Raw genomic sequence first — 26,677 nt, 5'->3', positions numbered from 1 at the left:
TATTGCATCTTGATTTAATCATGCTTGTCATTCTGCTGTCTTTCATAAAAGACGTATCATACTGTATGTTTAGATCAGTCTAAAGCAATACAACCCTACTTTATTTCTACTCATAACTTCTGTAAATCTGCATCAAAGCTGCTACTTGCAACTACATTGAAAAGTGACATTTGTTGTCTTCCTGTCTGTCCAGCAGCTGCTCCGTGTCATTTGCCTCATGACTTTGAATCCTCCTTCAACTTCTGTTGTGTCCTGTTGGCAGTTGCCAAATTTCCTATTTCTCCTTTGACATAAATCTCAATGATCTTGGTAAAGCAGCTCCCTCCATATTCCATTTTGTTTCACCATTGTGATTGATGCCAGGTTTTATCCCTATCCTCTGCTTGTGCATCTGATGGCATCCTCTCACATTAAGATGTGTGCCTCTGAACTTGTCCCTGTCCTGTGTCATTTCTTCAACCTCTGTTACTCCCAGTTCATCTTTCCTTCTCCTTAGAAATTTGATTTTGTTCACTACCTCTTTCTTTTTTTAAAAAAAGTGATCCTTTCACACTTTGTCTATTGCCTTTACAATGGTACTTTTAAAAGTTATGGAAACTGTTGTTAACTCTTAAATTATTTATTTTGTTTAATTATTCATTCTCTGGATATAGGGGTTGCTGGCATGACTGGTATTTATTGCCCATTCCTAGTTGCCCTTGAGAAGGTGGCGGGCCGCCTTCTTGAACCACTGCAGTCCATGTAATGACCCTGGGGGAGCCCAAACTGAGATTTGTGAGCTCCATTGCCTTCAAAGTTCTGACCTAATTCGTAATCACCAGTGTGGTCTTCAGACTAGCCATTCCTATGGTGATCTTGTTGCCAATGTTATGCACCTCTGGAACTCCTTTCTTGAACTCTTTACTAACTTACCTGTCATTACTTTGGGCCCCTCCTTTGACCAGATGTGGCACCAGATGCTTCCAAACAAATTACCATCATTTGGCTCCCTCCAAAGCAATGTTCACAGCTATCTAGTTTCCTTTAAAATCATGCTGTATATGTTGTAGTTAATGGCTCTTTTTTTTAATAACATAGAAAATTTCCAGAGCTCTGTCCCTTCGTATCAATTATCTCCTTCACTCATCATCCAACCCTATCCACTCTTTTTCTGATAATCCCACTCGCCATTCTTTAATAGGTCACAAATCTTCAATGCAGGCAACCTGCAACTATCTCTCAGTGCAGTGACTAAATCACCATACCTTGAGCTCTTCTATACCATTCAATGGATTAATAAAAATCATGATACTTTTAATGCCGTGCTATCCCCTCTCACTTCAAGTATAGTTCCTACGCTTCCTGCATCACTAAAATGGTTTAACTTCATGCGTTTGCTGGTAAACTGAACTTTAATATGAGGGTTTCATGGTATTTAGAGTAATGACTTCAAAATTCTTGTTTAGTTATCCAGGGTCATTTGTCTATCCCAGAAAAGATAGAATTGAAAGAAGTTAAATCTCTGCAGTTTACGTTGACTTCTATATTACCCCTAATGTGAAAATGTTTAAATTCCAGTTAAACAAGTTCCACTTCCGACAGTGGCTTCAGTTCAGTCCAGTTCTGCAACATGTATGTCTCCACCAGCTGCATTGGCTACTCCAACTGCTAACGGAAAAACACCAGAAGTGAGTGAAGACAAGAAAAAGAAAGATAAACCAGACAAGAAGCCAGACAAGAAAGGTATCAATCCTGAACAATCTATAGGCTATAATACAGTATTAAGGTGTACATAAAACACTGTTAAGTATTGATAAAGATTAAAGAAAGAACGTGTATATTTATAGCACTTTACCACATCCTTAGGACACCCCAAAGAACAAATAAAACCAGAAAATGCTGGAGAAGCTCAGCAAGTGAGGCAGCATCTGTGGAGAAAGAAACAGAGTTAACATTTCAGGTCGAAGACCTTTCGTCAGAACTGGAAGATGCTTAAAAACTTTAACTCTTAACAAGTACAGAGTCAGGGAAAGGGGGAGAGGGAGGGGAGGAAAGAACAAAAGGGAAGGCCTGTGATAGGGTAGAGGGCACAAGTGATTAAATGACAAAAGGGATGATGGTGCAAGGCAAGGAGGGTGGTAATGGGACAGGTTGAGAAACAAAAGATTGATCAGGAGTAGCTGTAAATGGCAGCAGCAGAACCAATACCAGCACTAGCTGGCCGAAAAAATGGGAGCTGTGGTTATGATCTGAAGCTATTGATATCAATGTTGAGTCCAGAAGGTTGTAAAGTACACTTCTGGCAGAAGTCAAAAAAGATGGCTTGGTTTGACTTGTTAAGCTGGATGTGAGCAAGCAATTGGGCAGCACAGTGACGGTTATGGATGATGGTGGAGAGGTGAAGCTGGGAGTCATCAGCAGACGTTTATACATGCTGGTTGGACTTGACTTTAACAATAAGGAAGAGTACCTATTAATAATACAACTTTTTTTTTAACCTTATGAATGGGGAATTTGAACTCAATTGGTCTTGAGGATGTTATGATGTATTCATACTGCAAACTTAGTGATGGTGCGAAGCAGTTTTGGCTTCGAACCAAAGCTAAACTTGTGGATTGTAAATTGGATACCAGAGACAAATCTGTGGGGAACATTGGAAAGGGAGAACTGGGCACAGAAAGAAAAATTGCATAATCCTGTTGTCTTACTATTGTTTTCCTGCACATCAAGATTTTTTTTTGGATGGGGAAGGTTGGGAGCCTTCTTTGTATAGGAATGCACGCTGATTTACCAGAAATAAAATTGTGATCAATTCCTTTGTTCAAATTGAGTTCACACCAAAATTGAAGAAAATTGAGCTTGTAGAGGCACAATTTTTGTTTTCTATGAAGATGCCAATCCAAGATATTACATATTGTAAGTTTTGCAAAAACTGTGTGTCAAAGATGCTTAAAAATATAGAAAATGCTCATAAGCATTTTCCATTTGGAGTGATATTTGTTTCTGATGGGAGTGCATTTTTAAAAAATCCTGCCATTTGGTTCCCCCCCCCCCCCCCCCATTGGAAAGAAACATCTAGCTGGCACCAAAACAGTGAGCCTAAAGCTGTTGTTAATATAATGGTTAGAGGATTTTTATGTGGAGCCAGCTATCTGATGTGGATACAGAATTCCAGAATTTTGACAGGATATTGGGGGAATTATTGCTTGTTTCTGCAGTCAAATACAGATGTTCCAGATAGCTCATAATTTGAATTAAAGAGGGCATTAACTGAATAGGAAACATATTTGTTGTACAGCAAATTTTGTTGTGTATTGACACACATTTTGTTCACGCGGTTTCCAAATTGCCTTGTACTCTAATGCAAGGGGTGTTACACTAGTCCGTGGAGTAGTTTATTTAGCCATATTAGTGAGCACCTAACTTACAACCTGTTGAATAAACAACTCCAAATGGTTAGCACAATGAGGTGAGTGGCTGGTGCATTATGGTTTTTGCGAGTCACCCAAATTAAATGTGTATTTTTTATATGGGAAAGCAATGTACGGAAAACACTCCTTAACCAATCCACATTTCAAACAGCAATGTTAAATGTCTGCAATCTATGTAAAAGCTTAATAAATAATAAAAGCAATATGTACACTTGGAATAATTGATTTTTATATGGACACTCAAAAGTTTTAAACCCATAGCATTTAAGTCAGTAAATTTGGGAAATGGGGATGACTTATTTTTACTTGTTTAAAAATAGGATTTTTGAAGAGAAATTAATTAAAAATAATGTAACCACTTGCAATGTATTTACCTGGATGAGAGGCTAGTCTAGGCCAGGAGACCTGTGCCTGGGCCTTTTGTCAGTCAACTCTTTAATTAGCTGCAAAGCAGTGTGGCACTGCTCTGGGAAGATAGTCATGAAAGGTCATCGATCTGAAATATTAACTCTGTTTTTCTCTCCACAGATGCTGCCTGACCTGAGTGTTTCCAGCATTTTCTGTTTTTATTTCAGATTTCCAGCATCTGTAGTATTTTGCATTTATTATCTGCAATGACCCTTTCATTGTAAGATGTTGTTGTAAATAATACTGTGGGTATATTCCCAGAGGAGATCACTGGGAAAGTAAAGTTCTAAAAAGAAAGAACTTGTTCCAAAGCACTCCACAGCCAATGAATTATTTTCTAGTGTAGTCAGTTTTTCTAAGTAGGCGAATACAGCAGCCAATTTGCGCACAAGGTCCCACAAATAGCAAATGAGATACGTGACCAGTTCATCTGTTTTTGATTGTATTGGTCGAGAGATAAATGTTGATCAAGACACTGGTCGATCACCCCTGCTTTTCCCTGAATGGTGGCACAGGATCTTTTACGTTCGCTTAAACAGGGAGATGGGGCCTTGGTTTCACTTCTCATCCGAAGGACAGCACCTCCGACAACGCAGCAGCATTGTATTGCATTGAGGTGTCAGCCTGGTTTATGTGCTTAAGTCCCAGCAGTGGGGCTTGAACCCATGAAGGAAAGTGCAGTGGGAGTACCTTCTTTATCACTTAATCCTAGTTGAAATTGTATCACACCATATAAATTCATTCTTCTCGATGAAAGCTACAAAATGTTACCTTTTTAACGGAACAGTAATTGTTTCACCGTATTTATTATAACTGAAAGCCAACATTTTTTTATTCAAATTAAAAATTCAAAATATAGCATTTAAACAACTAAAAGTAACAGAGTGATGGCACATGTAATCATCTCTCTTCACCTAAGCCACTAAATCCAGGTATCTCTAAAATTGTAACATAGAAAAGGACACCATGAGGGAGATGAATCCAAAGACTAATTGATTCATTCATTTAATTTTATGCTTTTTTTAAAACAGTATTTAGGCCTGTGAGGGAGCTGCTTAGGCACTTGGGGTAGGCCTGGGAGGGAGGGAGGAAGGGAGGGAGTTGAGCTGAAACTGCAGCATTTGCATCCCACCCCAAGTGCTCCGACTAGCTGCAACCCCTCCCTCCCTTACAGGTTTGTTCAAGTGTTTCGACTCTTGCAGCCCAGAACTCCACATAAGCCAACCCCTTTGGAACTCTTCCTCCATTCCTCTTTAAACACATCTCCATACTGCTCACCTATATGATCAAAGACAGGACAGAAACCTGAAGCCAAGGAATGATGCCAAGTCTATCTGATAAGGAAGGGGGAATAACAACTCTCAGCACCACCTTCTGCAAAAATGCATGAAGACCTACTCAGTGTATCATACATTTCACACTGCGCACCCACACATGCTCCACAAGTTTCATCTCCCCATTCCAGACAACTTTTGGAGGGGTTGTGGTCAGGACACACAAACTATTCATATTCTGGTCACCCCTTGCATTTGAGCCATTCTGCATCATAGTCCAGGAGACTACACAGGTGATGACTAATTCCAGAGGACCTGACTCAGTGCATATTAAGTCTACCCTCCCACAAACGTGCAACAATTAAAATATGCAGTGGCAGCATCATAACACCCCGCTAGTTGTCAGAACTTACCTGTGAGTTATTGACAATGTTGCTGCATTGCTGGGGCGTTTGAGTGTACTGGAATTTGGGGGAAAAAATCCTCACCTATTGATGTGAATTCATAGTGAGTAATCAGGAGCTTTTCAAGCAGGAAACAAAATGGATAAATAGTCGTTTTTAGTTAAAGTGCAAGTGCATTCTACCACAATTCTACATGTAACAAAAGAGGGAGACTGCATTACACTCACACCTCAAACACCTCTTTTAGAACTGCTGGCTAGCAGCCAGGAAACAGACATTTTGTGGAGAATCTCACCCCCTTGTGAAGTTATAAAGTTCCAATTACTGACATTGTGAATGGAAAAATGGACCCACAATCCACAACTGAGCTTTGGAATTTAGAAAGTTTAGATTGCTAAACCATGTCTTACTACCATGGTACCCCAAACAATGTTTTTTGTAACTTTATGCGAGAGATACTTAAAATTGAAAGTATTCTCGCTTCCCTCCCCCTTTATCTCACCTTTATAATGTTGTCCTCTAAATGTGATGCAGAGTCCAACTTATTTCACTTTATAAGAAGGCACAATAGAGTAATTCTTTCATTGGCTTTCTTTTTTTTTATATATTGTGGATGAAATTCTGAACATTCCTATTGGAAAATGATTATTAAAATATAACTCTTACTTTGGTGATATATATATATAATATATATATATATATCAATTTTCTGTGCAAATGACCATATAACATTTTAGAATTATCTGTTATAGTGTTTAATTTCTGTTGCAACACACAGACCATGATGACTTTGTCTCAAACTAATAATCTGTAACGTTTAATTCTCCGATCTGTTAAGGGTCTGAATTGAAATTATTTGGGTGGTCTGCCCTCAACTGGCGTTGTGGGGCGTATTTTCGGAAGGCATTTAATTTTGAAATGATCCTCGCAGAGTTCTTGTGGTTTCATGCTTTTTCAAGTTGTAATGTGGTGGAAAGTTTAGCTTTATTTTCTCATCTTTCAAAAAAAAAAAAACATTTTTAGCCTAATATATTAATTTACCTGCCTTAGCAAAGACTTGCATTTAAAACAAGTCCCAGTTATTAAAATAATTGCCTTGCAGTGTTTTCCATTCCCACTAATGTAAAAGTTAGAAACTGGAAATGTCGTTTGTTATGTTACAACTTATGTAACTAACCATTCCCTTAGAATAATGAATACTTGTGCAACTTACTGAATTTATGTTACACAGTTGACAATTTGCAGATTTCTCCACAATTTGCAAATTGTCTGTTTTTCAAAATGTTGTACCAATATTCACCAAGTACTTCAGAGAGGACATAAGGATAAATGGTGTATGAAGGAGGAGGGGGAGATTCCGTGCAGAATGTAGAGCACTTCAGTGGATGGAGTTGATGCATTTTTACAGTAAGGTACTTGATGACCAGTTCATTTCAGCTGAAAATTTTTGTTCAATCCTCATATAATTACAACTCCTACATTTTCAAACTAAATAAATTTCAGTACAAAATATTGTTGTCATCTTTTACTGATTCATTACAGAAGATGCTGTAGTTCTCAAAACACATTGTAGTATCAGTATTCAGTAAGTTGCACTCAGCTGTTTTGAATGTGAGCAGATACACTTTTTTTCCTGGTATGTTACTTATATTGTACATTTTTGAAATGTTCTTTATTGATTCCTTTTGTATTTGAAGGAGAAAAGAAAGAGAAGAAACAGATAGCGGGAGGTGGCGATGATTCCAAACCAATTGACATTTCCCGTTTAGACTTACGTATCGGGCGTATTATCACTGCCAAAAAGCACCCTGATGCTGACACGCTCTATGTGGAAGAGGTTGATGTTGGAGAAGTAAACCCAAGAACTGTTGTCAGTGGACTGGTGAAACACGTGCCTATAGAGGAGGTAATTCCTGGTTAAAAGCACTGCAGTACCAGAAAAAAATTATATGAAACTCATGTCACATGCATTGCTGTAACTAATTAAGCATCAACCATTATTTTTAAGCAGGATATAGAGTGCTCTGTAGAGCTATAATATTTAATAAATAATGTCCAAGCTTTATTATTTTGTCAGACTGAAGAAGGGCTAGGTAATTGAATAAATAGACACAAGCCTGGGATTTTCTGCTCCAGCTGCCCTTTGGACCAGTGTAAATTGGGTGGCAGGAGCAAAATATGGGTGAGAGTTCCATTCTGCTTTAGCCCCTTCCCTGTTTTCCATCCTCATTTCTGTGGGCTACTGAAAGGGCCCATCTATTCTTTCAGTCTTTTCCATCTCATTTGAGTCACTTCTCACTGGCACAAACAGGCATCCACATTGCCAGGCACTAGAGCAAGAGCGTCCAACCAACAATCCTAGTTATTCTTAGATTTCTTACTTACTGGTTTGTGCTGTTTGAATTTTGTGGGCCTGCAAGTTTGAAAAGGGCTGTTCTTAGCACTATTGTTTCCTGGCATATGAATCGTAAATCAGAATATCAAGATCTGTTATTATCAATAATTTTGTGATATTTGTAAATTAATGGGAACATGAACTTAACCTTTACATGTGGCTCCTGGGACTCCATGATATTGTGCCTTTGTGGCCCACGAAAACAAAGGCTTGGACAACCCTGCACTAGAGAAAAGGCAGAAGATAATATAAAAAGGCCAGCTGCTAGATTTGTAGGCTTTGCAGAATCCTTACTTTAACTCAATTGTGGTGACTCTTTTTTGGTTTTATTTGTTGCTTCCAACTACTTTCACATTTGCATTTCTGACCGGTTGCCATTTTTCTCTCTTTCCCCTTCCCCACACCCGCCCTTTCCATTTCAGACGAGCTTAATGGGTTTCCCCATCAGGAATTCCTTGTGCATCTTTGCTTTTTGGAAGGAGAGTTGGGGCAATGGAGAAATGTCCAGCTTGCTCATAACATCGCCACAGCATCCACCCACCAGTGAAGGCAGAGGCAGTCCTACCTCCATTTGTCACAGGAGCTGTGTTTGTAAGCCTTGCTTTATAAAGGAAGCTGTCACTGAGATGCTGCAACCCAGCCTCTTGCATACCTCTACCATAGGCACTTTGCTACTAGTAGCTCTAAAAATCACAATTGCCCTGAACTCTTACGCTGCCACATTAGCCAATTAACTGTGCACGGATGTATTAAGCAAGTCATGGACAATTGGCGATAACAATTTTACAGTGGGGGGGTTCCTGAAGAACCAAGAAGTCCTAGATTGCACAAACATGGCCATACGTGTTCATAACTTAATGCCATTACTTACGACAACAGGAAACTATTCCACACTCTCAATATCCAGCTTGTTTATGAACAGTAGCACCACATCATGCAAATGAATGATTGCATCCCTGGCAGGTGCCATGATGCATTCATTTTTAAGGCAATCGAAGGAACCATCATTCTTTAACCCTGAAAGGAAAGTTTCTGGGTGGCTCCTAAGAGATCAAGGCATTGGAGGTTGCTGGTGGGAGGGCATGCATGTGCTGCTATCCAGAGAGATACCACTGTTATCCATGCACATTCCTGACATGCCACTAGTACTGGGTATTGGCTCTGCATGCCATTGATTTGCAGGAACACAGACCTAATGGTACCATTGAAAGCAGTGAAGGGCTGCCTATGGGTATCTGTATCCGATTGCCAAGCCTGTCAAAGCCAGAAGATGTGGAGATGCCGGTGATGGACTGGGGTGGACAAATGTAAGGAATCTTACAACACCAGGTTATAGTCCAACAGTTTTATTTTAAAATCACAAGCTTTCGGAGATTATCTCCTTCGTCAGGTGAGTGAGTGAAAGGTTCTCAAATCGCATATCTTATATCAGCCTAATATAAGATTTGCGATTTGAGAACCTTTCACTCACTCACCTGACGAAGGAGATAATCTCCAAAAGCTTGTGATTTTAAAATAAAACTGTTGGACTATAACCTGGTGTTGTAAAAAGCCAGAAGAGACAGCTCTCTCTAATCTACCACCCCAAGTCTCTGTGGCAGCAGTCTGCCCTTGCGGCTTCTGTCATGGGGGCTTCTGCTACAAATGTCCCTGGAATTGCCGCTCTCTCCATTGCGTTGTAGTTTCGTTACAGCTACCTTGAATGCACTGCACATCCCACTAGTGGACTCCTCTACCCGAGCCACCATCTGTAACCATGTCTGATATGACCCCTATTCTCTGCACCCCAAAACTTGATGTTCTGCCAGCATTATTCTTTTAAACACAGGATCTATGAGTTCCAGATCTCCAGGCTCTTCAACCAACCAGCAATGCATCCTGCTAATACTGTCGACAATAACATCTTCTCCTATGTGCCGTCTTCATCTGTTTCTGCTTACTAGTGCTCTTTGTGTTGCCAAGTGCACTCTGTCTCAGTCTCTTAATTGCCCTGGCATGGCTGTACCTGACCTGGTGCTTAGAGGTAAAGTGAGCTGGTGTATTCAGCAAAGTGCTAGCATCGAGGGAGGCCTAGAGGCCTTTTTCTTCTTGATTGAGAACATTTAAAAGAGGAAAAAGGTTAGCATTGTTTAGCGCTCGTGTCAGTAGAAGTAGGGGTGACATGAGGGTTTTGTGATGTGGTTCACTGATAATTAATGCAGGATATAATAGGAAGCGAAGGAAAGGAAGAAAAATGTGATGGACCCTCAACTGGTATATGCTCTCCTACTTCCTCATTTCTAACACCTCTATGGCCTTTCCCCTCAGGATCTGTAATGCTCCGTCCTCAGAGGAGGTTAGTAGGGGTGCCTCATGTTGCAGCACTCTCTTGACCATTATGGACTGTCTGTTCCTTTAAAAAAGAAAGAATTACCTTTTGTTCCTACAACATACTTTAAAAGACAGGTAGGGGGCTGTGCACGGAATATTGGAATTGACACTGGCTGCCTTGCCTACCTCCTTCCACTGAGCTTGAACAAATCTTTTTGACGTCGTACATCTTTCCGTTTGAAAGTGGACCTCCCTCCAACACCTAATTTGCAGCAGCACTTCCACAACAGAATCCTTATGAGCATAAAGGAAATTGAGAGTTTGTTGTAGATTTGGGTAGTTTCGCAAACAAACAAAATCTTGGAATCTGGATAGCTGTTTAATAAAGGTATATCCTTTGGTAAGCTAGCCAAGGGTGGAGCCAATAACAGTGCTAATTCTTTTCAAAATGTTGGGTCAAACTAAAGTTTGCCTTTGAGAAAAGAAGGAATGGGTCCAGTTAGTGTTTTATCCCATTACTGCATCTGCTCAACTAAGTTCTCAAATTTTTTCAATTTTAAAGCGAACTGTTACATGCGAAATAAAATCTTGTGCGTAGCAAGGAACTGAAATTCACTAATATATCAGTTATTTGAATTTGTGCCTTAATCTTTCTTCTGAAAGGCATTTTGGCTCTGTTGATTCTATTCTTGTATTATTTTATAGTGCTTAGAATTCTTAGTGTGCGGTACCTTCTAAGTTGCAGACAGCCCTTCTGCATGGAGAAATTGTTTTTCAGTACTTACCAGTGCGTTCCACTCTCTTTCACGTGTTTTACATCGTCTCCAGATGTAGTATTGCAAAAAAATTAAATTCAAAACATATGCCAGGCAAATTTGTGCTAGATATGTTCTGCTTTGGAAAAAAATGTAATTTGGATAATTGCACATTTTCCCTCTGAAATCTCATCTTTATTGTACCTTAATATTTGATAACTTTAATTAAAACTGGGAGTTATGCCCTCAGGGGATTTATTAAATACATATTAAGAGTTTTATGTCCAGCAAGTTATTCAGGTTCCTTAATTTGTCAAAAGAAAGTAGATAGAGTATTTAGAAAACAGTTTAAAAGCCTCTGAAGTCAAACCTGTCAATCACCTTTGATTAGTGACACAATAGTAGGGTACATTGCATATCCTAATCATGAGCAGGTGCTTGCACATTTTCCATGTCTCTCATACCTGCTACTGCTTTGAGCATCCGTGATTTAAGCAGCATCTAGAACAAAGCCCCTATATTCAGATTGATGTGGAAGTCAATCAACCTGACCTGGTCTAGTAGACGATTAATTTCCCAGCCTCTGTTTTAAAATTGGCTAAGGATAGGCAGCCTCCGTTTTAACTCTAGCTACTTCAGAACTCTGAGATGAAATGCAGAAATCTTCCTATTTTATCACCCCCACCCAGAAGTTAGTTACTCATTAATGTCAATCACACAGTGCTTGTGAGAAGCTGTCTGTCACTTCTTCTGGGGATCTATCCAGAAGAGTGTTGACGGATCTTTCCAACAGGTGTTGCTAGTTTAACCTCCTGCAATACTTACATGTCATGGTCCATTTCACCATAGGGCATCAGTTGAAGTCTTTGCTTGGCTGGCGTGGTACAGCCAACAGCCTCACAAAACCGGCCCTGCCCCACTATAGTGGCGGAAAATTTTGCAGTACCTCTGCAGCCTATTATCTGTTTGCATGGCTGCTGTTTAATTGGAATAACTTTTCGCCCACTGAGAAACTCGCTCTGCTCTTCGCTACTCCACCAGTTATCTATCCCTTGCACAGGCAAGCCACACAGGGCTATTTTGTCATACACAAGAAGTGTGTTGAATTGTGCTGCTTCAAGCAGCTCCGATGAGCCAATAATGTGTCCTTGGGATGAAATGACACTGTGGGCTTGGATTTGCCTGCCTCCATGCAGTCTCTTGTGTAGGGTTGGCATTCTGAACCTCCATCAGTTTCACGTGGCCTAGGTGGCCCTGGAGAGCCATATACTGAGTTGTTGTAGCTGTGCCTGTTGTTGCTGTGCCTAGAGGTATGAAGTGGGTCTCCTGATGTGGGTCAGATTGCTGAAGCCCCTGCACAATACCACCTGTGTCCACGGCAGCATGTTGCACCGATCCTGCATTGGCTTGGCTCTGTTTCTCAGTCCCAGTCTGGCCCCTAGCAACTGCACAAGCTGCCAATACATTAACATTTAAATCATTCTCCAACATTGCATCATAGTATAATGACTTTAGAACTCCTACTTCTTTCTTGTTGCCCAAAATGGACAATCTAGCCACACTGGTCATGGGTACATCTTTCACCCCCAAATACCAGGACCATGAGCACTCCAATCCTCTTGAAATTGATTGTCCTGTAGCAGATGCATGTGTTCTCGTTTGGATTTCACCAGTATCTCTAAGCTATCTGTTAGCCACTTGTTCAGTGATCAGGTGTAAGCACTGGGCTACATTCCGTGAATTGAGTGCTGCCACACAACTCCTAATCTTATTTCTGACTAAAAGTCATAATATTACAGAGTATGCTTCTACAAAATGACAATTACCTCAGAATTTTCATGCTATCAGACTTTTAAAAAAAAAAAGGGGGGAAGAAGTGTATGAATGAAATTCAGATGTAGTAAACTGACAAATACTGAGCGGTGCAAATTATATCATTTTTGATGTATAGTGAGCACCAGTGAATTGTCAGATGTGGAAATAATTTTAAAAATACATTATTATGTTGGTGTTTCTTTTAAATTGAAAGTGCTGTTTAAGAATTCTGAAAAGGTTTTAGAAAACAATCTTGTAAGATATGATGCTGTTTTTGCAGATGCAAAATCGACTGGCGGTAATGCTATGCAACCTTAAACCAGCTAAAATGCGGGGAGTGGTCTCACAGGCTATGGTAATGTGTGCAAGCTCACCAGAGAAAGTTGAAATCTTGGACCCACCAAGTGATGCTGTGCCTGGAGACAGAGTAACCTTTGAGGGCTACCCTGGTAAGCAGATGATATCTGATCACAAGATGTAATCTTAATTTTGATGCTTGACAAAAGAGATTTATGACTGAATTGACCATTTGTGAACCTGTAGTAGATGGCTGCATAGATTTGCAGGCCTTGATTGGTCTGTGACTAGAATCAGAATTTTAATTTTGATGTAGGGGTAATTACATCCAATGTTCAGATTGGCCAACAAATGCCATTCTGGTCAAGGTCAACTTGAATGTAAATTTTCCATGAAACCATTTGAAGTGGCCATATGCAAAACGTAAAACTGCAAAAGTAAATAATCAGGCTTTGATAGTGGTGTGGCCCACTATTGCCTACTGAAGTCTAAGCATTAGAAATATGCTCAGGAAGGAAACCGGTATTGCAATTTCCTACGCCAAAAACTGGTCTAGAAACAAAAGTGCAGAGAACCCATACTGATGTACTTCAATTGCCTTTAGTAACAGAGTGATGTTACAGTTTGGGCTTTTTATCAACAGAGGCCCTAACCTGAATCCCTGTGGAAGTGCACCACCAACTAGTTTCCATTCTTGATACCTCCCCACATACTTGGACTACTGTGCACAGTTCTGGTCTCCATATTATGAAAAGGATATTGAGGCATTGGAGAAGGTGCAAAAAAGATTCACAAGGATGATACCAGATCTGAGAGGATATACTTATTAGGAAAGGCTGAAAGGGATGGGGCTCTTTTCTCTCGAAAAGAGAAAGCTAAGGGGTGACCTAATAGAGATCTTTAAGATAATGAAAGGGTTTGATAGAGTAGACATAGATAAAATGTTTCCACTTGTGGAGGATTCCAAACTAGAGGTCATAAATATAAGATAGTCATTAATAAATCTGATAGGAATTCAGGTGAAACTTCTTTACCCAAAGAATGTGGAACGTGCTACCACAAGGAGTAGTTGAGGCAAATACATAGATGCATTTAAGGGGATGCTAGATAAGCACACGAGAGAGAAAGGAATAGAAGGGTATACTGATGGAGTTAGATAGGGAAGGGGGAGGCATAGACCAGTTGGGCCGAATGGTCTGTTTCTGTGCTGTAGACTCAATGTAACACAATCTCTCTGCTGTCTGCTTTCTAGCCACGAACCAATCCAGCCTAATAATTGCTATTTATCCCACGGGCACACACTTTAAATTAGTTTGGCATGCTCAGTGAATGGCTATTTGTCTAAGAATAGACAGATGCATGCTGGAAGCTGCAACCTGCTAACCTGAGTCTCTTGAGCTAATAGTATGTATGGAAACTTGCATGAACTTGAGCTTCAGGCATCTCACATAGGCACAGGCCTCTGATGGAAAACATTGTTGAAGGCATTTCAAACACAGAAAATACTATTAGTAAGTGCTTTTGTAAGCATATAAAAAATAACAGAATAGTTATGGAGGATGGGACCACTTAGAGATGAAGGGAACAATGGTGGAGGGTGGAGATATGATTGAGATTAAACATTTTCCATTAGTTTTTACAAATAGTGGCATTGAGAACGTGTGTACTAGAGATGGGTATGGGATGATTGTTAGAGATGACTGCATAATGTGGATAAGCCACCTGCCACTGATGACCTGCGCCCAAGGCTGTTGAAAGAAGCAGAAAGGAGATAAGAGTCTGTGGCTGCAATTTTTCAGTACTCAAATATACAAATTGTGCCATGGGACTGGAGAGTAACCAATGTAACACCTTTGTGCAAGAAGGGAGAGAAGGATAAACCATATAACTGTAGGCCAGTTAGTCCAATGTCAGTGATAGACAAAATCTTAAGAGTCTATAATTTGAGATAAAATTAGTGAACATTTGGAAATGCATGGATTAATCAAGGATAACCATGTTTGAGCAATTTAATGATTTTTTTTGAAGAAGTGACAGATTGGATAGATAAAGGAATGCAGTAGCTGCAGGATATATCGATTTTCAGGAGGCATTCAATAAGGTGTCTCAACAGGCTAGTTACAAAGATTTAGGCCTATGGTATTGGAGGAAATGTAGCAGCATGGATAGAAAGTTGGTTGAGTGATGGGAAACAAGTTTTGGTAAATGGGGGTATTGCTCAGCTTGGAGAAGGGTTGGAAGTGGTGTGCCTCAGGAGTCGATGCTGATTCCACTTTTGTTCTCTATATATAGATGACTTGGGCATAGGGAGCGCAATCTCAAAAATTACTGATGGTGAAAAGTTAAGAGGTTTGGCAAATACAGAGGAGGCCTGTAAAAGACTTTAGGAAGTCATAGACTAGTTAGCAGCATGGGAAGGCAGATGGCAGTTCCAATTTAATGTGGGATAACGTGAGGAAAGAAAAGGAATTGGCATATACACTCAAAGGAAAGGTTCTAAAGGGTTTGGATGAGCAAGAGATCTATGGGTTCAAATTTCTAATTCCCCGAAAGTGTGAGTATAGGTAGAAAAAGTCAATGACATTTGGGGTTTTATAAATAGGGGTAGAGAATATAAGAGTAAAGAAGGAATGATAAATTTATTCAAAAAAGCCGGCACAGGCACCACAGGCTGAATGGCCGCCTCCAGTGCTGTAGGATTCTTTGATTCTATATCCAAAATCCCAATTTGCCTCTTCTATGGCTTCCTTCACCTGTAGTCCTGCTTTTTAAAGATTTGCATCTGTATCCTTGGATTTGTGTGTTCCTCCACGCCATTTTAAATTTCAGCTTTTAGGTTGTGTTGCCATTCTTAATTTTGCCCCAAAATGTACTGCATACTTATCTATGTTGAGATACAATAACTTAATCTCCACAGCAATAATTTTAAGCCGTAAAATATTATGTTAAATGTTACAAGCATCCTCATACTGCCGAGATTGATATGAAATTCTGGCACTATTTGTTCCTACTGAAGCTGAAGCCGGTAAATTGATCAGTAGTCTGCGTGCGCTCCTTCCACTTGTGTCTGTATTTCTTAATGTGTTTTATGTTCCTCGTCCTCAGGTGAACCTGACAAGGAGCTAAATCCAAAGAAGAAAACGTGGGATCAAATTCAGCCTGACCTCAGCACAAATGCAGAGTATGTTGCCACATACAAAGGCACACCATTTGAGGTGAAAGGAAAGGGAGTTTGCAAAGCTCAGACAATGGGCAACAGTGGAATCAAATAACTTTTATGTCTATAAAGTGGTAATGAGAGTCTATTATTGCGAAAAGCACAATAAATACTTTAAAACATTAAGTGGCTATGTGTAGTACTTGAAAAGATGTGTTTGTATGATGTGGTTTATTTTGTGTTCCAGAAATACTGTGACATTGTACAGTACTGAAGTACAGTATAATCATTCTAAAATCTACCTTGAAATAACTTTTTTTATCAGTGAGATAAATGTCCAGCGTAACACTATTATCTGGCTTTAAAAGTCTGTTGCATGTGTTCCAGTTGTACAACAAATAATTTTGCTACCTCAGCTGCAGAAAATTACTTTTAGGATCTGTTGACCATCATTCTTTCAGATAATGGATGAAGAGAGTTACTGATTCATGAATACTTACTTCCATACCCAAGATTTATTCAAAATGTTATTTCCTTTTGCCAAGAGAATCCAATTGCATTGTTCCTGCCAATACTTTGTAAAATGGTTTCCCCCATTATATTGCAGAATTTTAAACAAGATTATTAATATCATGGCCATCTGCAAAAACGTAAATTCAGTTTGCAAAATATTTTAGAATCCAAATGCAGTAGAAATGCTTTATAATAATACCAGCTTTTTTTGCTATTTTTTCCACTATCATTTTTTAAGCAATACAGTTTTAAATATTTTATCATGGTTGATCACCAAGACCAGCTGGTATTAGATTAAACCTACTAATTAACTACAAATCAAAATAACATTTTGTATTGTTCATTCTGTTTCTAAGTCATAAAATGTGGCATCCTTCACTCTCTACCCTCCTTTCTTTCCCTCCTCCACCCCCCCACCCCCCCCCAAACTAGTTAGCAGTGTGAAACTAGTGTATATATAATTCATTTGAACTTGAACATAGAGGACATTATCGACAATTGCAGACATCACAAAAATATGGAGCATGGTTAACTGAAGGACTAAGCAACTAAAGGAGGATATAGACAGGTTGATAGATGTTGAGAAATGTGAACTGATGCATCAGATACGCAAATCTTAAAAAGTAGGAGCACAAGTTGATTAAAGCTGAAAAAAAATGGGCCAGCAAGCTTATGGGTTCCTAGGTTTTATAGTGTACAAAAGCAAAGAGTTGGTGTTAAACGTATAGAAATCATTGGTCAGGCCACAGTTAGAATATTGTGTCTAGTTTTGAATGCCTAAGGATGTTAAGGTCATGTAGAGGTTGCAGAAGAGATTCACTATGATGATAGCAAAGATGACATTATTTGGTCTGAGCAGTAACGGGCTCTTTTCGTTAGAACAAAGAAGGTTAAGTAAAGATCTGATAAAGATGTTGAAAATTGAGATCTTAATAAGGAACATCAGGAAAAATTATTTCCACTGGTCGGTGAGTTGATAACTGGAGGGCATAAATTTAAGATCACTACCAAAAAAATGCAAGGAGATGTTAGATTTTTTTTAATGCATTGGGATATTAGGACATGGAATCCCATACTAGAAAACAGGGGTGGAAGCAGCATCCTTATTATAGTTTTTAAAACGGAAGTGGATAAATATTTGCTTTCTCACTCAAGCTTGCTTTTTCACTTGTTCTTGCTTTACATAAGAAATAGGAGCAGGAGTAGGCCAATCGGCCTCTCGAGCCTGCTCCGCCATTCAACCTACTGTTCTCCCACTTGCGGTCGTCGCTGTACATTGCTGGTGCTTCTCACTCTTGTATCTGAGCTGGATTATTCTATCCACCATGCTTGCGTGCTAACATTATATTTCCTCCACTGTTCAGGATATTTTTCAGAAATTCTCAGTGCTGCTATCTCATTGGTCCTATTTATTTCTTCTTTTCCCCCTTTGTAAAGGATTTTGGAACATTTTCTATGTTAATGGTGCTATATAAATATAAATTGTTCTTGTAACCACAGGCTAAATGTAACTTTAAGCCTGAGTTCCTTTTCATTTAGAGTTGTATATTTTTCGGACAGCATGGCGACTTAACTATAGGCTGCATAATGAAATAATAGGCTGATGATTCATCGTTATCCTGAGTTCCCAGTAAGAATCATCCAATCAAAGGAGGCACTAAGTGTTTGCTAGATGGTTCTATGAGGAATAGAGTAAGTCACCAGTATTTGCTTGTACACCTCCTAGCTATTACCGTGGGTAACTTTGATAAAAGCCTAGGATCAGGTTACATAATATTTTTGGCCCAAGAATTGTGCAGAAGAGGGAAACCCCTTTTTAAATAGAATACAAAAATCTGTGAAATGATTTAAAGAAATAGACAAATTACTGATTAGAAAGAGAGTGGGAGATTAATGTCTGATGCTGGACCAGAAACATTCTTATTTTTTCTGTGTTTCTTGCTTTTGCTCGGGAAGTGTTCAGGATTTAAAAGGCTAAACACAGGTTTGGAAGATTGTGGTTTGATATTTCCAACAATAGAGCACCCTCGAACATTGATGTTAATACTGAGTAATCAGAGTTATTGATGAATGAGATGCTAAATTGACACATTGAAATAGATTAGTACTTGCTGAGATGAATACAGACTTAGTGTGCGCATTCATATCAAAATAATGAAAAATTACCTTTGTATAGCGACTATATCTTCCTACATTAGTGACAAAGGTAATGTTTTTAATAATTACATTAATAATTTAATAAGTGGCCTGTGTTATATCCAAATAACTAGTTTAAGATCTATCACAGAATTGTAGCAGAAAATATTATTCATATCGGTAAGTGATTCAATTTTACAGAATTTTGTGCTTGAACTTGCCTGTCATGATAACTTACATTTACAGATCGCTCATTGTATACAGAGCTATATTGCTGAGAGTGGATATCAAGAGACCACCGGGCAAGGGGGAGAAAGAGAAGAGACTTGTGGGGGCGGAGGAGTAAAAGAAAGGTCTTTGGCGTTTGGGGCAGGGGACAAAAGAAAGGTCGTTGGCTTTTGAGGGGAAGGAGGTGGCAAACCAGAAATGCTGAATGGGAGTTCCAGGAAGTGGGGGCTTAGCAGCTGAAGGAGCAGTGCCAATTGTGGAACAGGTGGCTTGAGGAATGATAGGTAGGCCAATGCAAAAGGAGCAAATGGTGCATGCAGGGTTTGAGGTGGAGGATATTGCAGAGAGGCCATGGAGGGATTTGCAGATGAAGACAAAAATCTTCAGTTGAATCTCTGGGACCCAAGAAGCCAATGAAGCTTTTTTTTTATTCGTTCATGGGATGTGGGCATCGCTGGCGAGGCCAACATTTATTGCCCATCCCTAATTGCCCTTGAGAAGGTGGTGGTGAGCCGCCGCCTTGAACCGCTGCAGTCCGTGTGGTGAAGGTTCTCCCATGGCCTTGGCATGGGCGATGGAGATGCAGACATTTAGTATGAGTGAGAAAATTAGCAATTTGGATGATGTTAACACTTTAACTATTGTATTTTTATGCTTAGCTCAGTTGGTAACTCTTACCTGTGAGTCTGAAGGTTGAGTTCAAATCCTTCATTAGATCTTAAGCACATAATCTCAGCTGACATTCAATGTAGTACTGTGTGTGCTGTATTGGTGGTGGTGCTCTTGTTCGGATGAAATATTAAACCTAGGTCTTAGCCTATTCTGATTTAACATTCAAGTGTGAGTGGTACCATGGCATTATTCAAAGAAAAACATGAGCCCTCCTAATGTGTTGGTTACATTATTTCCTCAATACCACCAAAAACAGAATAACTAGTCATTCATTGACTGTGGGAACCTTGTGTGGCTGTCATGTTTTCCTACGTAACACTGCTCACTATTTCATTGTATGTGAATCGCTTTGGGATGATTCTAAGTGATAAGTTGCTACATAAATCTCATGGAATTTATGTTTATTTAACAGGGTAAATCGTTATTGTGACAGAACTATCCAGTTCAAATTTGGTTCATCTGAACAAGTGAAACTGAAAATTTGCAATGATGGAACAAGTATTTAAATAATGCCAGTTTTGAAGATCACAGTATGATATGACAAGATAAGATTTATTTGGGAACTGTTAGGCAAAGATTAAATATAGTAATGGTTTCAGGCAGAAGACCTTTGATCGATTTGGTCCACCTATCTACAGTATTCCCTTGGTGCATGTCCAATAACCTTGAACCTCATTAGTTGACAAGAACCTGTCTAGTTCCTTCTTGAACCCCATTAAAGTTTCTTGTGCCATTTGTGCAAAAAAATCAACAATAAGCTTGCAAATTTCAGAGGTTAGAGTTACAGTTTACAAAGAGGATCTTTTTGAGGACACTATTATTTTAGCTTCACAGCTGCAAGTTTATTCAGTATGACTCTCTCTTCTGATTCAGCAGGTTGCGGGTTCAAGCCCCACCCTGTGACTTGAGCGCACGGTCTAGGTTAACACTCCTGTGCAGTGCTGTATTGCTAGAGGATATTTTTAAAAAGGCCCAGGCTAGCCTTGTTTTATAGGTAGATATTAAAGATCTCATGACAGTTTTCCTGCACGGAGTTTCCTGGTGTCCAAAAACTGGTCATTTATCTCATTGCTGTTTTGGGGCTCTTGCTGTGCTGCATTTGCTTACATAATAATGGTTGCTGTGTTTTCAAAGTAATTAATTAGTGTGAAGCAATTGAAATATTTTTTGAGATGTGATGTACTATATAAAATCAAAATTGGACTTTTTTTGAAACCCAAGAGCTACAAACTTTTCAACCACTAATGGTTTGAGTGAATATCAGCATGGATGCCCTTTCTAAAAATCAGACACCGAATTAGAATTGTTTTCCATATCCATTTTTCAGTATGTTTCTCTTGATTTAAAGCCATTAATTTTGAAACTTTAAATAGTGAATAATAATGATTTGATCTACCTTGAAGCAGTTATTGATCCCAACTCTACTTTTACTCTGTGTCCTATTTTATTCTGGCAAAAGATGTCTGGGATCGCTGTCCATATTGATGGCTGGCGCTGCAGCAAATAAGGCACAGTGTGAAACAAAATAACTCTCCCAGAAATTTTAAAACTGTTGTCTCTACTCTGTTTCATAAGAACATAAGAAATAGGAGCAAGTGTAGGCCAATCGGCCCCTCGAGCCTGCTCCGCCATTCAATAAGATCATGGCTGATCTGATCCTAACCTCAAATCTAAATTCATGTCCAATTTCCTGCCCGCTCCCCGTAACCCCTAATTCCCTTTACTTCTAGGAAATTTATTTAATGATCTAGCTTCCTGGGGCAGCAAATTCCACAGACCAACTACCCTCTGAGTGAAGAAGTTCCTCCTCATCTCAGTTTTGAAAGAGCAGCCCCTTATTCTAAGATCATGCCCCTAGTTCTAGTTTCACCCATCCTTGGGAACATCCTTACCACATCCACCCGATCAAGCCCCTTCACAATCTTATATGTTTCAATAAGATCGCCTTTCGTTGGTGCTGTTAAAATCCATTTTGTTCAGCCATCAAAATGAGGAGACTTGTATCCCATCAGTCTACACTAGACTTAAACCTGGATTCGGAGTTGAAAGGATAACATCCTAACCCACTGCACCACCCTGTTCCTTTTTTGGGCTCAGCGTTCCCTATAATGAATTCCTTCTAAACCAATACAGTGATACTGCTGAAAGTCTAGAAGGGAAGGGCACTAATTCTAGTTCAATTTTCTTCATCATCCTACACCTATACCCTTTGTGGAAGTATAGGCTAGCTTGATATGTTCTGGGGAAAACATGTATGTGAAAAAAATATATTTGTTGGTAGAGGGAAGATGTAGAGGACATACAACACATGCATGTTATAATGGGGGTGGCTCTAAAACCCAATTTCCATTTGAAGAGCTTGCCCAAGCAATAGAGTAAAGCCATACCAGCTCAGCCACAACCTTTTTGGAGTTTCCAGGTCTCATCCTTTAGAGTCTCCCCCTAGCTTTCATGTGATATCCTTGCCTACAGGCAGCCCCAATACTCCCATGGGTCTCTGGGCCATGTTATGCCCACATCAATTTCTCTCTGGATATTTCCCTTCTGCCTAGGACCCAGATGGTGGCCACCTGCAGAAACTAGCAGCCATACGGTGCAGTATTACAGTGAATGTATGGATGCCAGAGACTATCGGATTGCACAGTTCATTTCAAAAGCACACCGCTCAGATCCTGCGGTGTCCACAGGGCATACCCTCTTGCAACAGCAGCATTATCACCTGAGATAAACTAGTAGCATCAGGGTTGAGGGAAAGAATTCACCCCAGACAACAGATTTCCACACCAGGTATTTTGTAGTTCCCAAAACCATAGGAGATTCTGTCCTATATTGTACCATATAGGGATGATTTCCTCTCACCCCAATGTAAGTTGAGTGGTATACTGTTTGCATATGCCTGACTTGACCTTGTCTTACCTGGCTGGTTTTCTGGGTTCACCTACTTATGTGGGGCTACTGCTGGACAGACTATCGCCTGAGAATCAATACTCGCTCCAAATTGGGTGTCGTAAGTTGTGCACTGCAGCTGGCCTTGAAGATCTGCAGTAACGTTAAATTTGGCCTGATAAGAAATAGCAGCCAAATGGTCTCCACGCCTGCAGTGCAGCCCAGCTCACGGAAGAACGCTGAAATGAATTTAACGCAGTTCAGAGAAAGCTGCTGACTGCCCTTTTATGGATCCTCCGATCTGAAAGCCCACCATCTCTTGCCCAATTTTCTGCCCTTCAGAATCCCTGGAAAATGACAAGGGAGCTGTTTGGTTCTGCTTGTGCCATTAAAATGTTCCTGCTACACATTTCCTGCAAAGACAAAGAGTGACTAAGCACTAAAAAGCTAAACGCCCAGTTGAGTGGCTCTTATATTGCTACCCTCTTGTAAGGAGAAGCTGAAGGGGGTGAGTTAATGGTCATTCCAACTGTTCCGTGGCTGTTTCCTGGGCATCTCTTAATCAAGTTCCAATTGATAGCATACACAAGGCTGCTAATGAAGTACTCTTCACAATTTTACTCAACATTACAGTCTAGATTTAAATGCAGCACACAACAACTTTGGCAAATTTAGTCCTGATAGCTGGTATCGTGGCTCCTGATTTTGTACTACTTTGGTATGCTTCTATGTTCTGTTGTCTGCATATAGACATATTTTGTACTCTGCTCCACTTATCCATATTCCTTAGCTGTAAGAGTTTGTTTGGCCCCATGGCTTGTGCTAGTAGTCCCAAAGTTGTATCCTTTAATATTTTCCTTTGAGTGTTTAATCACTTTTTGAAGCCAAGTCAGTCATGGCATTTTATAGCCATTATAGTAATTCTGATAACCTTTTGTGTGAAAAATTGTCTTGTAACCTCCCACCAAGGGGTCACTCTTGCCTCTGAGTCAGATTGTCTCCAGAGGCTTGAGCATATAATCTTGGTTAACACTTTGCAGTACTGAGGGAGTGCTGTGCTGTCAGAGGTGCTGCCTTTCAGGTAATAGATTAAACCGAGGCCCTGTCTACCCTCTCGGGTGGTCATAAAAGATCCCTTGACACTTTTCAAAGAAGAGCATGGGGGTTCTGGAGTCCTAGCCAACATTTATCTCTCAAACAACATCACCAAAAACAGATTATCTGGTCATTTATTTCATTGATGTTTGTGGGAGCTTACTGTGTGCAAATTGACTACTACGTTTCCCCATATTTTGAAGTGTAGTCACTACACTTCAAAAGTAATTAATTGGCTGTGAAGCACTTTAGGGATGTACTGAGGTCATGAAAAGCACGATATAAGTGCAAGTTTGTTCTTTATGCTTCTAACGCCAATCCTAAATTTACTCCCTCATGTTACTAACTTTTACCAGCCAGTGGAAATGATCTTTCATTATTAACTCTCTCAAATTCTTTTGAAATTTTAAACACTTCTGTTAGATCCCCATTAACCTTCTCTGCTCTAGTGAATACATTCCCTGTTTTTCAAGTGTCTCATTATAGCTATATACTCTCATCCTGTATCTTCCCAGTGAATCTATCTTACACCTTTTCTGTGTCAGCAATATCTTTTCTACAACAGAGAGCTCAAAGCTGCAAACAGTACTCCGTGGTCTAACCAATGTTGTACAGATTCATTATCACCACCTCTGTCATTTATCTCCAGATCCTATTTGCTCTTTTTAATGATTTTTTGCCCCTGGAATCGTTCTTTTAAAGATCTAAGTACCTGCGCATCAAGGTCCGTGTATTTGTACCCCTACATCTCTCTGTTCCTTTATTTATTTCCAGGGAGAATTTTAGTATTTGGTATATTTTCATTCTCTGCTCTTTTTCCCAACTTGTACTGCTTCAAATTTACCAACTTCTCATTCATCTATATTGAACTGCATTCTCTGCATACCTATGCATTCTCTGACCTGCCTGTGCACTTCTCAGTCTCCTGCATTCTCCCTCATGGCTCCTAGTTTGGTATCAACAGCAAATTTTGGCATTACTTCATCTATGCCCATATCCAAATCACTTATGCATATAGAAAACAAAAGCGGTCTTAACACAGATCCCTGGGGCATAATGCTGGCTAGATCTTGCTGATCTAATAAATGTAATACTCTCTGCCACTACCTTACCCTTACCATGGTCCTTAATGTTTGCAATAATTCTCTTATATGGCACTTTATCAAATGCTTTTTAGCAGTGGCTCAGTGGTAGCACTCTTGCCTCTGCGTCAGAAGGTTGTGGGTTCAAGTCCCATTCCAGAGACTTGAGCACAAAATTTAGGCTACCACTTTATCGCAGTACTAAGGGAATGCCATCTTTCAGATGAGATGTTAAACCGAGGCCCCGTTTTCCCCCTCAGGTGGACGTAAAGATCCTATGGGACTATTCAAAGAAGAGCAGAGAGTTCTCCTGGTGTCCTGGCTAATATTTATCCCTCAACCAACATCACTAAAAAAATGGATTATCTAGTCATTATCACATTGCTGTTGTGGGAGTTTGCTGTGCGCAAATTGGCTGCTACGTTTCCTACGTTACAACAGTAACTACACTTCCAAAGCACTTCATTGGCTGTAAAGCGCTTTGGGACGTCATGAACGGCGCTATATAAACGCAAATTTTTTTTGAAATCCCAAATATATCGCATCTACTGCATTTCTTTTGTCTAAGCACTCATTAACTTGCTTAGAAATTTGATCAGCTTAGTCGAGCTTGACCTGCTCCTTGCAACTCTAATTGTGTCTGATTATTCCATACTTTTCGAAGTGCTCACTAATATCCCTTATTAACAGTTTTTCTCCTACCAATGTGAAGCTAACTAGTCTATAGTTATTCCTTAATCCTTTATCCTTTTGTGAACAGGGATGTAACATTTGCCATTCTCCAGTCATTTGGTGCAACACTTGTTTCCAAAGCATTTTGAAAAATTATAGTTAATACCTATGCTATTTCATTGCTAACCTTCCTCAGTATTCTGGAGCATGGACCATCTAGGCCAACTTTGAATTCAATTAACCCTGTTAATACTATTTCCTTTTTAATGTTTGTCTATTAGTATTCCTCCACACACTCCCCTGGTACTCTTGCAGTCTTTCCTTGACCGTTCTCTGAAAATACAGAGGTGAGATGCATCTTAAATGTCTTAGCCATTCCTTTTATTGTTTACTTAAAGATTTCATATAAGAAATAGGAGTAGGAGTAGGCCATAAGGTGACTCAAGCCTGCTCCGCCATTCAATAAGATCACGGTTGATCTTCTACGTCAACTCTACTTTCCTGCACTATCTCCATATCCCTTGATTCCCTTAGTGTCCAAAAAAATCTATCGATCTCAGACTTGAATATACTCAACGATGGAGCAACCACAACCCTCTGGGGTAGAGAATTCCAAAGATTCACAAACCTCTGAGTGAAGAAATTTTTTCTCACCTCGGTCCTAAATGGCTGACCTCTTATCTTGAGACTATGACCCCTACTTCTAGACTCTCCAGCCACAGGAAACAGCTCCTCAGCATCTACCCTGTCAAGCCCTCTAAGAATTTCATACATTTCAATGAGATCACCTCTCATTCTTCTAAACTCTTGAGAATATAGGCCCATTTTATTCAATCTCTCCTCATAGGACACCCCTCTCATCCCAGGAATCAATCTAGTGAACCTTCATTGCACCCCCTCTAAGGCAAGTATATCCTTCCTTAGGTAAGGAGACCAAAACTGTATACAGTACTCCAGGTGTGGTCTCACCAGAGCCCTATATAATTGCAGCAAGACCTCTTTGCTCTTATACTCCAACCCCCTTGTAATAAAGGCTAACATACCATTTGCTTTCCTAATTGCTTGCTGTACCTGCATGTCAACTTTTTATGATTCGTGTACAAGGACACCCAAATCCCTCATTTATCAACAATACCAACATTTAGTAGTGTCTCATCTTTTAAAAAAT

At 39.7% G+C, this 26,677-nt stretch overlaps 1 protein-coding gene across 2 annotated transcripts in view; it reads left to right on the top strand.

Moving 5' to 3' along the window:
• The window catches only part of aimp1a (aminoacyl tRNA synthetase complex interacting multifunctional protein 1a), a 51,868-nt gene extending 35,457 nt beyond the window's left edge, over positions 1 to 16,411 (top strand). For both annotated transcript variants that reach the window (XM_067994437.1, XM_067994438.1), the window contains exons 4-7: positions 1,558 to 1,722; positions 7,194 to 7,402; positions 13,052 to 13,220; positions 16,174 to 16,411. In XM_067994437.1, the coding sequence (XP_067850538.1) occupies positions 1,558 to 1,722; positions 7,194 to 7,402; positions 13,052 to 13,220; positions 16,174 to 16,340 (710 nt within the window). In that variant the 3' untranslated portion in view covers positions 16,341 to 16,411. The remainder of the gene's footprint in view (positions 1 to 1,557; positions 1,723 to 7,193; positions 7,403 to 13,051; positions 13,221 to 16,173) is intronic.
• The last annotated feature ends 10,266 nt before the right edge of the window (positions 16,412 to 26,677 follow it).

Source organism: Heptranchias perlo, chromosome 1, assembly GCF_035084215.1.
Source record: "Heptranchias perlo isolate sHepPer1 chromosome 1, sHepPer1.hap1, whole genome shotgun sequence".
In the NCBI taxonomy this organism is placed as follows: domain Eukaryota; kingdom Metazoa; phylum Chordata; class Chondrichthyes; order Hexanchiformes; family Hexanchidae; genus Heptranchias; species Heptranchias perlo.
This window is presented reverse-complemented; position numbering and strand designations above follow the sequence as displayed.